Consider the following 14,462-nt stretch of genomic DNA (forward strand, 5'->3'; position numbering starts at 1 on the left):
TAGAAATTTATGTGTCTAATGAGAGTGCCCTAATACATCTCTTTGAAATTAAAACATGCAAAGCGTGTCCATGCTGACTGGTTGACCTTGAACCAATATAAATGTGGATAAAGCGACCAAAAGTAATTTAAGAGTAAGCCTTTTATCTATGTATTATTCGTGTTTGCTAGAAAATAATTTAATTCAGAAGCAAATCTAACATTTGGTTTTAAGTTTAAATCTTGGTTTTGACAGATAAGCCAATTGTTTTGAGGCTATTATTTGCTTTTCTTTCGGTGTGAGATATGTATAGGGAATTAAGAGAGGAACTCCTTTTTAAATAGCAGGGTGGGATGAGAGTTGGAAAAACTCTCTTTACGTTGCCTACACAAATCCCAACCACTAATTATCGCTTAAAACCTACTGCATCTATTCCATAATAACTTTATTTTTCTTTTTTCTGTATCCAACGTTTGACCATTCGTCTTATTTAAAAAAAATTTATGCAAAAACTTAAAAAAATTAATCACACATAAAGTATTATTCATGTTATCATCTAGTAAGAATAAAAATATTAATCAAAATTTTTTTCAAATAAGACGAAGAGTCAATATATTGTATCAAAAAACTGAAAAATAATCTTATTTCAGGATGGAGGTAATATATCTAAACTTTCAGTTGATTCCCACCGCTTCTCGGTACTTTTACTAAATAGCAAGGACGGAACTAGAGAGATGTGCCGCTCACACTTTACTCTGCTTGAACTGCATTAAGCAAAATTTAGTCCAATGCAGGTGCATGAGTTTAGATTAAAAGGATTACATATATAATAAATTAAATAAACTATAGATTAAAAAAATCTAGACTAGGTTCATGGGCACCCCCTCTTCTATATCCGAGCTCCTAAAGAGGGGGATGAAACTAAAAATCAATTTTTCATGTTAATCTCATCAAATTCCCCCCATGTTCTTCATTATTGCCAAACACATTGTTGAGTCTTGTAGGCCAAACACATTGCCAAACTTGAAATCCATGTTTTCTTCCATGGTTGTCCATGAGAGGAGGGGTTGAGCCATAAAATCTTCCGCCAAAAAAAAATCCATCGACACCCTCGCATTGACTGTCAGTGCCAGCTGTGTGCGCAGTGCAGTGGTACTGTCAGTTATCAATCTCTGTCCTCCTTCCTTGTTGGAAGGCCATGTAGAGTCTGAAATAAGGCCACCATGGAGATAGCATACTTTATCAATCAATAGTGTAGCTCTTAATCAATAGCTCATAATACAAATGATTCTATAATTCTTTCTCACTTAACATTAAAATATTTACAAGAAACTATCTCTTAATTCTTGATTAAGAGATAGTTTTTATCTTTTTTTATTAAAAGTTATATAATATCTCTTATAGATAGCTATAGATACCAATTGAAGGTGACCTAATAATCTGCAGCACAACACATTTTCCAGTCATACGGCTCATGTCACAATACCACAACATCACCTCACAAGTCACAACCACAAAGAGTGAATTGGTTCTACTCGCTCCTCTGTCCCAAAATAAATTAATATTTTAATTTTTACCTACAATGTTTGACTTTTCGTCTTATAAAAAAATTACGATTAATATTTTTATTTTTATTAGATGATAAATTATAAATAGTATTGACTAATTTTATTAATTTCTTAAAAAATATAAATAAGACGGATGATCAAACACTGGGCATAGAAACAAAATTTTGATTTATTAAGGGATGGAGGGAGTAATTAAGAAGATTTAGGTCCTAAGACATGCTCCGGCGACCCAAGCAGCAATCTTCTCTTTTCCAGAAAGATCCTATTGTCTTGATGATAAGAAAGCAACATATTTCTGTAATCCGGACCCATCTCCTGGCCTTTCCCTTTTGAATGACTGCAAAATTAATCGGTGATGCATGCATCTGCACATATTTGCTTTGACAATTTAGATAGTACTTCAACATCGCTACCACTCAAGTACTTCCCCAACTAATCTGACACTTGTGCTTAGCAAGTCAAGCAAATAGCCCCAATGAAACTAAACGAATGCTCATATGGTCCATGATGGCATTTCATACATTAAAGCCCAAAATAAACATGAAATTCGTCATCAGTGAAGTTATAAGTGTAGGATCCACCAGATGTCCTTAAAAAGGATTTACAATGTAGAACACAAACAACACGATGGCACAACTATGAGATTACATGTTAAAAGAAGAGTACAATTTGATTGACATGTAATTTGGCACGTATAACAGTATTGAATAAACGACCAATAAACACAGCAGTATACCCTAATAAGATAATCATGACCGCAATTCAGTGGTTGACTCAACATAGCAGCATTTTAGTGATTAAAAAGAGGGTGCACTTCTGACTTGCCTAAAATAACAGAGACATTCTTGACTTAACTTATTCTTAGCAGAGCAAAACTCGAACATTATGGAATCATAATAACAGTAATACGTACCGAGAGTAACTTTATAGCATAATTGCATTTGCTTTCATTTTGTGCATTTACATCTCTTTTCCACAAAACCTGCTTCTTTTTTTAATCAAACAAGATCACATATTTGCATGTATACAAATAATGTAATCATCACCAACAATAATAGAAGTGAAGCTAACAATAACCATATGAAAATTGACACTTATAAATTCGCAGGCAACAATCTGGAGCCTATCTCCGTTCAAAACTATAAGAATAGACTCGATGATGCAAACATGCACAATGAAATCTGTTACTAGCAGAAATTTAAGAGAGGCTTTCTAAACAAAAGGAGCAGAAAAGTTTATGACATAAATATTATGTCATATAGAGCAAAGAAAAAGTTGGGTGTGTGTGGAGATAACTGCTTGGCTTTTCAAGCAATTAAGCTGAGAATGATCACATTTAAGTATCAGAAGACTTACGGGGTGGCATAACAGGAAGGTCAATGGCTGGCTGAATGGTCCCAAGTAAGACACAAGAGGGATATCCGAAAAGAAACACTATTGCATTTTTATTGAATTACATCCTCCTATTTGTTTCAGCATGCAGCAGTATTGCTTTTGTTTGATCTGGGTATCTTAGCTCTAGCAGTGAAAAGGAACTTGATCTCAAATTTCTTTACTCTTTGATATAATCTCAACGTCAACAGGCTCTCGTAACTCCAGAATCAGCTGCAGTCTCGGTAATACACAGATATTTAACTCCATCCACATATTGGTCTAGTGTTACTCTTTTCACAAATTACTATCCACAGGCATCCCAGTGAATTTAATTATCACCCATTATTTGCTTGGTTAAATGAGAAAAGAAATAGTTTTGTCTCTTGTTTAGCAGGAAAAACGGCTATCTCCTTTTTAGAGGGGAAAACAGTTATTGCCTATGGTCACTCCAAAATCACTCAAACATTAAACCTTGGTTTCGCAGTATCTGGACATCCATGAGATACTGTACTGCCCTCTTCTTGTTCTTATTTTGTTAAATGGTAATGGTAGCTGAATAATATATCTATTCACTCAAAAGAGATTGGCATGTACATGTGGTCAATTGTCTTAGATTAGATGAGTTTCTGGAAGTTTAAAAAGTAAGCCCAATACATATGTGCACCTTTCATCATCAGAAAATAAGTCTCATAACATGCCTATACATGGGCCAAAATCAATCCCTCCAACCAAGTGTAAATGCACTAGGTCATGTTGTCCACCTGGAAACCACTAGTGGATGAACTTTGCTTGGGCAAATCCCAGTCCTGTTATTCAATTATGGGTAGATAATCTTCTACTAATTTATGTAATGTCTCTATCAAACACTATGCACCCACATGGCCTTGAGAGTTTCCTTTCTTTTCCAGCTAAAAAAAGGACATATACCAGACAATAGTCTAAAATACAAAACAGGACTTCACTGCAAATTCAAAATCAACACGCCATGAACAAAACACTAATATTACATTGCCTTGTGCGATTTGCATAAGCTCACAAGAGTAGCAGCTAAAGGATTCATTACTCTAAAATAATTTCACAACTTCAAAAGGAGTAATGAAATGAACAATGGCAGCACGGCAAAATCTGTTGGATTTACAATCAATAGCAATATCAACTTACAAAGTGCACATGGTCTTTGCAAGAATTTGAACATGGTAAGCCAAAAAGACCAAGAGCAAAGGTTTATTAGACAGTAACATTAAGATTGTTGTTTACATTCGGATCTTTAAATCATTATAAGACATCAGTAAAAGGAAAAAAACTCCTAGCAGCACATGCAATGTTTCACAGTCAACCATTGTGTCGACATATTTAACTTCCAGTTCTCATGATTGTATGACACATGTCTTAAGCCACAAGGAGAAAGAGGGAGTATACAATCTGTATAAATTTTGCATAAACTGCAGCATATCTACCAAAGATGTGTTTTTAACATATTTGAAGTACCCAGCAGTTCTTTAAAAAAGTAAGTTCTCGCTGGTTCATGTGGGAGAATGAATGTACACATAAGGACTAACTGTGCAACAAGACACATACATGAAAAGGAATAAAAAAACATCATGTTCATACATCATATTAAATGTACAAGGGCATACACATATGATGCAACGATATGCACATGGAAAGGGATCCTCTGACTTAAGTCAGAGGGGCTGACATGTGGGCCCGTGGGCGGTGGGGCCCACATGTCAGTGACCCACGTCCCTCTGACTTAAGTCAGAGGAACCGCTTCCATATGCACATACTCTATCATGTATATGATGGAAGAGACAGGCATTCATAGGATACAGCTGCTAATCTGTTGTTTAGAAGTGTCGAGATAATCAGAAGGAAACCAGTAAACGGAAAACAGAACTGTAACATCAAAAGAAGAAAAAAAAACTCACAAGCTAGTCAAAAGTGCAACTATACAACTTATTACTTGCATATATACATGATGGACCTGAACTGCAAAGGCACAGAGAAGAAATAAACAGCCAACCCTGTCTAGATAGTTGAAAGCACGCAGAGAGGTTATAACCTTCTGGGTTTAGATGGCTCTGGAGGTCCAGACTTCCTAAAAATTCCACAGAAGATGCATCCAGGAACCTTGGGTGAAGGTGGATCCTGTGCTGCGGGCACACGCCGCGTACGGAAAGCCTGGCCGTTGTTGCACCTGGTGTGCTCTGCACCATCGCCATGCCTGCGCTGCAGTCCAATGGACCCAACACTACGGGAGTGCCTCAGCTCCAAGGTCTCACCTTCTTGATCCCTCTCGCTATGGCCATCTGACATAAGTCTCTCATCCCAGACTAAGCCAGACGAACCAGACCTTCTAAATGTCTGCGAAGATCTCTGCAGCCCAGCCATCTTCCTCACAGCGATTCTCTATCTAGGTAGTTGTAGATGTAGTTCTATGGTATGCAATGGGGGATAAGGGAAGAAGAGAGTGATATCACCCAGGTTAAATAGAATATTTATCCATAAATAGGAAAATCTGCAAGTTGAAAGGATAGGGGCCGGATGATGGTGACAGGCAGATAGGAGCAAGGATGAGGAAGGTTTGCCTACACACTGAATTGACATCGAGCAATCAATTGATAAATCGACAACACTACAGAATCATCTATCATCTTAGACTAGCGGTGCTAACTACGTTTTTGGCTCTTGTGCATGTAATACAAACTAATAATCATGGAAACTATTGTCAACCACCAAAATCATTGTAAATTCCTAATTAAAATTCCAAGTGCTTACACATCATGGTTTAATTTTTTTTTCAATGCTATTTTCACCCTGTGTGCTTCTACCACTATAATCATGCCCTTTTTTACACCGATGCTAGACATCACTATCATCACACCACCTTATATGACTGAATCACCGGAGAACTACCAAGCACCATCAGAAATTCAGGATGAACCAATCTAGATAGGTATCAAGGCAAGGTTCCAGCTGCCCCTATCCAGTCTCAACACCCCCCAAACCCTAGCATGCAACAAGCCAAAACGAACGGCCTTCCACTCTTTTCGCTTTCCACACGAAGGTCCCCAAGTAGAAGCTACGAGTCTCTCCTCTCCTAGAGGCTACTTCTTGGCGTCATCTCCTGTTCCTACCACCGCCGACTGCGACATCCACTACGCCGCCGCCGACGACCCCGAGTTCCCTCGGTACCACGGCTTGGCAGCACGGGCGCAGGAGCAACCGGCGGCAGCCATCTGCGGTTGCATCCAAGCTCGCCACCGCGCGGCAGCAGAGCACAAATTCAGTGCGGATCCGTGTGGCGTTGCCCTACTGGTTTTGAGGTTTCGGCATGGGGTTCGCGTCCGTACCTTGGCGGCAACACGGGATCAGCCGGGCATGGCGGCCGGCCGGCCGGCCGGCCGGAGATGCCCCTCTCCCTCTCTTCCTCTCCCAGCTCCGCCGCATCCATTGCGCTCTCCCTCTCTCGTTGGATTTTTTAAAGCAAATACTTCCAAAACTTCGTTTTGAAATCTAGGAGTAAATTATTTTGTCCAGCGCCACCCATCCAACGGTCTGAGTGCAGGTGACAAAATAACGTTAGAGCATTCACAATGTACTCCATCCGTCTCAAAATAAACCTATTTTTCACTTTTTATCTTTAATTTTTAACTCTTCATCTTATTAAAAAAATTTTGCGATTGATATTTTTGTTTTTATTAGATGATAAATCATGAATAGTATTTTACGTGTCACTAATTTTTTTCTAATTTCCTCAAAAATTTTCAAATAAGACGGACGATCAAACGTTGGACACGAAAACCGGAGAATTCGTTTTTTGGACAAAGAGAGTAATGATTATGATGATTTTAAAAGAATTAAATAAGTTATTACATGGGACAGGATAAAAAGATAACATGACAAGTGAGTTAATTAAGAAAAAGAAAAATACAACACACAAGATATAAGATATAACGAGAGACGAGTAACATTAAATTTATGTTTATACATTGTAGTTTCTTTATGATGTGGAGAGTATAAAAATATGACTAGTGTCTAGCATAAGGATTGCTCTGACACTACGGTGACAGATGTGATAGAAAAATATATATGTAAATAAATTTTGGTATGGTTTATTTTTAGAACTAAAAGTTTAAAAGATCAATTATAGAGCGTTACATTAAAAATTGTGTTGCATATAGAAGGTTAAAAGTTTTGATTTTCAAAAAATAATCATTTTAGACCGGCATGCTTATTTTGGTCGTGCAACTTAAATTTCAAAACTGATGCTCATTTCGAACTCACCGTATTTCTCCTAACATCCAGCTGAATGCGAAAGAATTTGATCAGATCAATTCTAAAAATGCAGCGCCCAAAGTAGATGTACAGGTAGTAAACAGCAACGGCAGAGCAAATGTCAGTTTGCTTCGTCGCAAACTCAAAATGCAGCGCACAAAGTAGTCTCTAATTTGTCTATTGTATGGTAATCCACGGCAAATTTCAGATCTCCTCATAAATGGCAAAAGCTAGAACATATACAAACCGAAACCAGGCAAAAGATGTGATTCTCATTTCTCAGTGAGCATTATTGAGAGGGGTAAAATGAGGTCAAAACTGTTTCAAGTTTGGAACCAACGGTTGTAGCATAATTGCCTGATAAAAAGGTTCGGCTGCTGTGGTTTATTATTCGTTATCAGCGTGGCGCAACGGCAGCAAGCATGTCAGCATCCTATGTCTTCAAGAGTCGCTCAGAATTTGTATACCATCTCTGCCGTGTATCCCAACTCCTTGAGAATGCCGGTGAGCTGCAGATTAACCGAATTTTATCAGTAAAACATTAAACGGCTAGCACGGTCATTAGAAAAGCGGCGAAGTGATAAACAATGGGTAGGTTGTAGCGACTGATGCAAATCTAGGATACAACTAAGATCTTTAGTGCCTGTTTGGCATGGCTCCCGTTCCAGCTTCACCTTTCCTGGAGCTGGAGCTCAAACAAATGGTTTCCGCTCCATGAAAAATGGGAGCAGAGTAGGCTGGAATAAACTGGAAAAATGAATGAACTAAAGTGGAGCTGGGTTCGAGCAGGTCCACTCTAAACTCCGCTCCTAGAGTTCAATTCAGAAGCTGGAGCCCTACCAAATAAGCACTTAGATTCACTGGAATGCTCTGTAGCTAGCTTTCTGACAGGTCTACTCAGCAGGCAAAAGTCGCTGGCTGATTGCTCACTCAACAATTATAATGTTGATATATGTATCCAGATCATATTTCTACTGCTTTAATCCAATTAAGGAACATCAGAAATATGTCAATAACTACAGCCGGGAAAAATAGATTGTTGAATCGATTCACATTTTCCTGCAAAAAAAAAAACACATTACCTCGCCCTGTGATCTATCCTTTGCTTTGTCGCCAGATATATGATTCATCATACCTGGAGGACCACAAACCTGACCAAGCCAAAACCATGGTAAGGATAAGTGTTCTTTTACAATCCAACATTAATAATCATGCTTATGATACATATAAATGAAGTTATTATCGCTGGAGATTATAAGCAAGCTGAAAAAATAAAGATTCTCCTTTTAGAGAGAAAAAAAAAAAGTAAAGCTGACAAACTGGATAAACTCTTGTCAAAAGCTCAAAAGATATCTGCGGAACTATAAGCAGAAATGTCAAAAAATACTTACAAGAATCAAAGAATCCTCCCGTGGACCAGGCAAACCTTTCAAGGCCATGTCCTTTGATATGTAACCAACACCACCCCTCCAGTCACTTGATGGTTTATCCACCGTGTAGAATACCTGAAAAGTTGCATGGCGTGTTAAGCTAACAAACATAACTTTTCCCAGGTAACCAGATCATAATGAATTAACCTGTGATACCAACCTTGAAATTAGGATAGCTACTGGCAAGTCTATCCAATTCCCTTTTCAACAGGATATCATCTGGCGACACATTGGCATATATTAAGGAAACCTAGATATATCAAGAGCCATACAAAATCAGATTAGAACAAAGGACAAAGCATTAATCAAACATCATATAGCTAATAATGTTATTTGTGGTAGCAGCATGAAATTCAAGGTTATACAGGATGACAATATTGTCCAACTCTAATAATGTTAAAATATAGCTAACAAAGGACAATACATTGATCTGTCCTGTCAGTATGCATAACAAAGTTATACAGGATGGCAATATTGTTCAAGTCAAATGATAGTATCTCAAAAGGATATCACAAAGGGGAAGGTGCAAGTCAGTGCAAAGAAGTTCAAAAATTTGTGATGGCAACAGACCTGAGTGTTGTCATCAGGGTTTTTTAGGATAGCCCTGACAACCTGCAGCATTGGTGTTATGCCAGTACCACCAGCAATCTGGAAGCGTACATATACATTTCATTTAGCATATATATGATAAAGTCATTAAGATACAGAGATAATAATTATTATAAAAAGAAACAAGCCAACTTGCTCAAAGACATGAGAAAATGAATAACGTCAGAACTTTTCTAGCTTTGGGCTTGCTGAATTAAACTGGCAATCGTAGACACTTGGCTAAGGTTGAAGTCCTGTCTTACCATGCCAATTTTTTTCTTCATGTTTGGGCTATACCTGAGCTTTTCAATGGGCCTGGAAAAAAAGACATCAATTAGAGAGTCAATAACATATTAACATGCATACAAAACTCAAAAGGATTTTCGTTCCACATTACCCTTTGACCTCGACAACATCTCCTGGTTTCAAACTTGCAAAATACTGACTCATTTTTCCATCAGGGTAAACCTGCGCAACATACAGATAGCAAAAAAAAAGAACTTCCCTTCCAATACTAACTTAAGCTAGAACTCATTATCTAAAAGTAGCTAGCATGTTGTGAAATTCAGACATAAAATTTCTGTTACCTTGATTAATAGGTCAAAGTATCCTTTAGAATCTGGATCAGAGATAGGGGTGTACCTGCAGAAAACATGTTATGATTCCAATACAAATCTAATGAATTATTCATACTAATTTATGTTCATATGAAGGAATGGCTAATTTTGTCTCTGCTTACGGGCGAATGACATATTTTCTTCTTCCCTCTCCCTCCACTTCCTCTCCTATAGGAGCCCTGAGATTAACTAATTGCTTTAGAAAGTCTCCAAGATAAGAAACAAATATAAAAATACTAGCTCATACTAACAGAAAAGTAAATGCAAAACGACTTCATGCATAAAAAAGCATGGAGATGGAAGGGAAAAATACCAAATGATTTGTTGCGGAAATGTATGGAACGGTCTACAAAACACTTTCTCTGAAACAGCTAATTGCAAAACAGAAACATTTAATATGAGTGGAAAGAAAACATGAACTATTTATTTGCTTAACATAAGTAATATTTTGCTTTCATCAATAACTGTTACAGGCTAGTAGCAACAACAATAATTATTAACTAGAACACCATTTCAGCTAAGGTTATTAACATAGCATCTGCATCTATAGCATTCTTTAGAAAATCAATCATTTCATCTAAATATATAAATGATTATCATTGTACAGGTACCTAAATACGCAAGAAAGTATAGAGATACCTTGTTATAAGACATGAAGCAACATCAAGGCCCAGCTTATTAGATGGGTCAAACGAAAATCTGCAAGATCAAATCACTTGCATAAGTCTTATATTAAGACAAATAAACTTACAGGATAAACTAGTATGATTCGGAATTGATTTTTGTGGCATGAACATGATTCAAAATTTCAACTTGCCAAGGAAGAAAATACAACAAAATAAACAAATTGGTATCATGTACAATAGATGAAATACAAGGAGGAAAACGAAGATGCCAACATGAACTATGATGTTGGATTCAGTTAGTCAAAATACAGAAGCACTGTGTAGCAATATACTGCATATTGCATATGCTAGCAGATAACATATACACTTACAGCATAATAGTCTATAGTTTCACACAAGAAAGGCATATTGACAGAGTAGGTAACACGGAAAAAAAATATTCTCTGCATTTTTTTTTGTCCAATATATAATTTTACTGTTAGTACCTAAATAACTGTGAATTATGGCTGACTGTTGCCTTCTCCTGGAGCTTGAACTCCAGCCACTTGTCTGGGTTAAGTGCTGAAAAGGAAGGCAAAAATTGTCAGTTGGAAGAAAAGGCAGAAAAGAAAACAGTATAACCATACACTGAATTAACTAAATATGCTACAAAAATAATTTAAACTATCACAAAGCTTGCAAGCTGCAACTAGAGTCTGGATAGGAGGATTCTCTTAACTTTGTAAATCAACACATTAGCGATCAGACAAAATTATAGGCAACAGAACGACTTGAAAAACAATATCTAGGACACAGCATTGTAGAATATCCAAACTATGGCATGAAATCCATAGAAGGCTACTCTACTCGAATGCCTAAGTGTGTGAAAATTCACGATCAGGCAACATATTGGTGTTCCTGGAGGAACGCATTTACAGTCTTACACTCAGACTTGTTCATTACAATGGAGCATATAGAAAAAATTCCATTTGCACTCGGCTGACGATCCTATTCCTACAAATTCGCCTAAAATTCCTGTGCTACGAACAATTTAGAGTACTGTTCATTCAAGCGTTCGCATCATCGGCTAATCGCCACTCCAGCCTCTGGTAGGAAGCAGAAATTGCCGCAAAATAACAAACGAGACAACAAAATTTCCATGAGAACATAAGCACTGTAAAGACAAATCCACGCATCCACGAAACCTAGGCTGGGGAAGATCCAGAAAGGAGGGGCTCACCAACTTTAGCAACGGCCTCCTCGCCCTTCTCCTCCAGGAGCGCCTGCAACAGTTCGTCGCCGCCGTGAGACAGAGAAAGGAAAGCTGAAGGGGAAATGGAGGTGAGGACGCATGTTTCGTTCGTACGACGGTCGGGGGAGACGAGGCGCAGAAGAGCGCCGCTCCACCGGCGACGGCGGCGGCGGCGGCGGCCAGCGGCACGCGGCCGCGGTGGGTCCCGGCGAGCCTACGCAGCAGTAGCGCCGCCATGGCGGTGAGGAGGGGGAGGAGTCGACGGCGAGCTCGAGATCTGACACAGGTGTGAGTCGGAGTGATTCCGCCCCGGATGGTGGGAGTAGAGCAGAGGCTGACAGTGTGGGCCCGTGGCGCAGTGATCTCGCAACAAGAACTCGTTTGAAGACTTCTGCCCTCTTAAACGGCTTATTCTTTTAGAAAAGATTTTTTATAAAAAATATTTTAAAAACCATATTATTTTTTAAAGAAAATAATATTTAATACGCTTGGTATTTTAATAAGTGACGGTGTTGTCTTTTACATGTTTGGTCGTTTTTTTTATTCAAAATTTTCTATAATTGGTATTTATTTTTTGATTGAATGTATAACTACAAATATTTTAAATATATCTTACATTTGTGTATATTTATATAAATTTTTAATAAGATAAACGATCAAATATGTAATAAATATGTAATGAGAAGTGCACCGGATTGTCTAGTAAAATATTGATACTTTTAATTAATTATGGGTTACTCCATACTTCGCGTTTTGTATGCTAGAGAGAAGGTTCCCGAACGAGTACAACCTCAGCGTTCACTGCCTCCACTGCTATTGCCGCAAGTGATAGTCGAAAAATCTCAAATTACAAAATGCACAATTTCATATTCTCTTTTTTCAATGGAAAAATTCTCTTTTTTATCACTCGTTGAATGCTTCTTTTTGTCGCTATCACAATTTTGCGCTTCTTTCTTTTACCACTGTTAAGTTCATATTAATTTCTCTTCTACCACTATAACTAACTAGTCAACGTATGGTTTGCTCCCCAAAAGACCATCATGCTCCAATGTACTTGTTAAGAAGATTTGTGGAGAAAAAAGAAACAATTAGAATTTGGAGTTGTGATGCTATGCTAGTAAGTACACGCACTTATTGCATATATTGACACTTGGTACAAAGAATAAATAATTCATTTTAATATCAGCATTTAATTTGAGCCATTGGGTTGTTGGAGTGGAAAAGTGGTGCATGCAGTAAAAGATAGATGGGGGAGTATTTTATTCCTAGTGTTAGCTGCTAAACTTTTGCTAAACATTAGAGCTAAGATAGCACCATGTGATATGGCATATGATAGCTCATGTTCATGGACTATACGTTAAAGTTGCCCTAATGACACAAAAATTATTAGAAATACCAAAAACCACATAGGACAATTTTTAATATCATAATAATCCAATTTCTATACAATTTTATGATCAGAAATTCTTAAATTGGTTATAATAGTTTTACATGTAACTTTAAAATGAAATAATTAAATGAAAAATATTTTTATACCCAAATATAAATATTTCATATATGTTAAAATTCAAAATAGAAAAATTAGACAACAATGCATACAACTCCCTAGTATAAATTAATTCATAGAACATTTTGAGAACCAAATCATTCCATTGTACATTTTGAAAAGAAATATAATAAAAGAATTCCCAGTTTTATATTTTATAATAATATCTCTTAATTGGCTAGCTTTTGGGTTTATGTTGGCAGTTCGTTTGTGTTTGCTAAATTTCAAGTGCTATTTTATTCACTTATTATTTAAGAACATCTATGAGGACTACAAGGGTATAAGGGTCTTTTGGAACAAAGTTAACAGTCAATTTCTATTGACCCAGTAACCATGGAAAAATAGAAATGCACACTAGCAAAAGAATGATAAAAGGGATAAGTGTAAATTTTTGATGGTAGAAGAGAGAATACATTTGCAACGAGTGGTAAAAAGAATATCTATCTTTTTTTCAAATAATATATTTTCAAATGATTTGAGATCTCCTGATTAAAAGAGCAAGGTTCGTTTGAAAATATTGAAATAAACTAGCTAAATGTACATTTTTTGTTTATGGATGAAAGTTTTCAACTCTTTCGATTATGAGTTCAAATCATTTGATTTTTTTGAAGGTTTTGGTGAGATTGTATCCTAACATTTCTTAACCATGAGTGTAATTGATATATTAGCGAGCCGGTCAAACACAAATAGGTTTGACATTGAGTTCGGCAAGTGATGGACTCTTCATGTATTAGCGGCTTGTTTAGAAACTATAAAAGTGTTAAGGAATGCATTTTTAAATAGGTAACAGTACCACAATAGAATTTTTATTTAGAAGTGGATTGCCTTTTGAACCGTTGGATGATTCCCGACGTATGAGATTTCATGATGTGCCAACCTAATACCCTACTAGTAGTCTGTTTTTGCTCGTGCTATTATCCTCCCCCTATCACTCCTCCATTGCATCCTTATCTCCCCTCTTCGTCCCCTCCAAGGCTCTACCTACCACCGCCACGGCGCCGCCACCCCTCTCTTGCATCTTCAATTTCCCTCTTTCGATCGCCATAGCAGCAGCACCGCTCCTCTCTCGCATCTCATCCTCCTCTCCATCTCTCCCATCTACTGCCACCGCCGTTGCCACCACCACTTCTCCTTTGCGTCTCAATCTCTCTCTTTTCAACTATCGCCGTCGCTCTTCTTGTTCATCTCCATCTTCTTTCATTTGAATGTCGCCGTCATGGATTGT

At 37.4% G+C, this 14,462-nt stretch overlaps 2 protein-coding genes across 3 annotated transcripts; both read right to left on the reverse strand.

Annotated features, from left to right (window-relative positions):
- Positions 1 to 716: 716 nt before the first annotated feature.
- On the reverse strand, positions 717 to 6,444 carry LOC102710913 (MAPK kinase substrate protein At1g80180-like). Of its 2 annotated transcripts, none has more exons than XR_001549431.2 (2): positions 6,275 to 6,444; positions 717 to 1,186 (listed from the first exon to the last, which is right to left on the reverse strand). XR_001549431.2 is itself a non-coding variant. In XM_006643753.3 (2 exons), the coding sequence occupies exons 1-2, from the start codon at positions 5,310 to 5,312 to the stop codon at positions 1,138 to 1,140; spliced, it is 378 nt and encodes a 125-aa protein (XP_006643816.1). In that variant the 5' UTR covers positions 5,313 to 5,613; the 3' UTR covers positions 717 to 1,137. The 2 variants fall into 2 exon arrangements, 1 of the variants encoding a protein (XP_006643816.1); XM_006643753.3 differs by lacking the exon at positions 6,275 to 6,444 and adding an exon at positions 4,984 to 5,613.
- A 1,019-nt stretch (positions 6,445 to 7,463) lies between these two features.
- LOC102708761 (NADH-cytochrome b5 reductase-like protein) lies at positions 7,464 to 12,025 on the reverse strand. The gene is made up of 13 exons (XM_006645489.3): positions 11,806 to 12,025; positions 11,680 to 11,722; positions 10,946 to 11,021; positions 10,474 to 10,533; positions 9,957 to 10,013; positions 9,805 to 9,859; positions 9,615 to 9,685; positions 9,481 to 9,532; positions 9,200 to 9,277; positions 8,790 to 8,879; positions 8,591 to 8,704; positions 8,282 to 8,350; positions 7,464 to 7,708 (listed from the first exon to the last, which is right to left on the reverse strand). Exons 1-13 carry the CDS (start codon positions 11,926 to 11,928, stop codon positions 7,652 to 7,654), a joined length of 945 nt encoding a protein of 314 aa, XP_006645552.2. The 5' UTR covers positions 11,929 to 12,025; the 3' UTR covers positions 7,464 to 7,651.
- Positions 12,026 to 14,462: the final 2,437 nt, after the last annotated feature.

Source organism: Oryza brachyantha, chromosome 1, assembly GCF_000231095.2.
Source record: "Oryza brachyantha chromosome 1, ObraRS2, whole genome shotgun sequence".
NCBI lineage: Eukaryota > Viridiplantae > Streptophyta > Magnoliopsida > Poales > Poaceae > Oryza > Oryza brachyantha.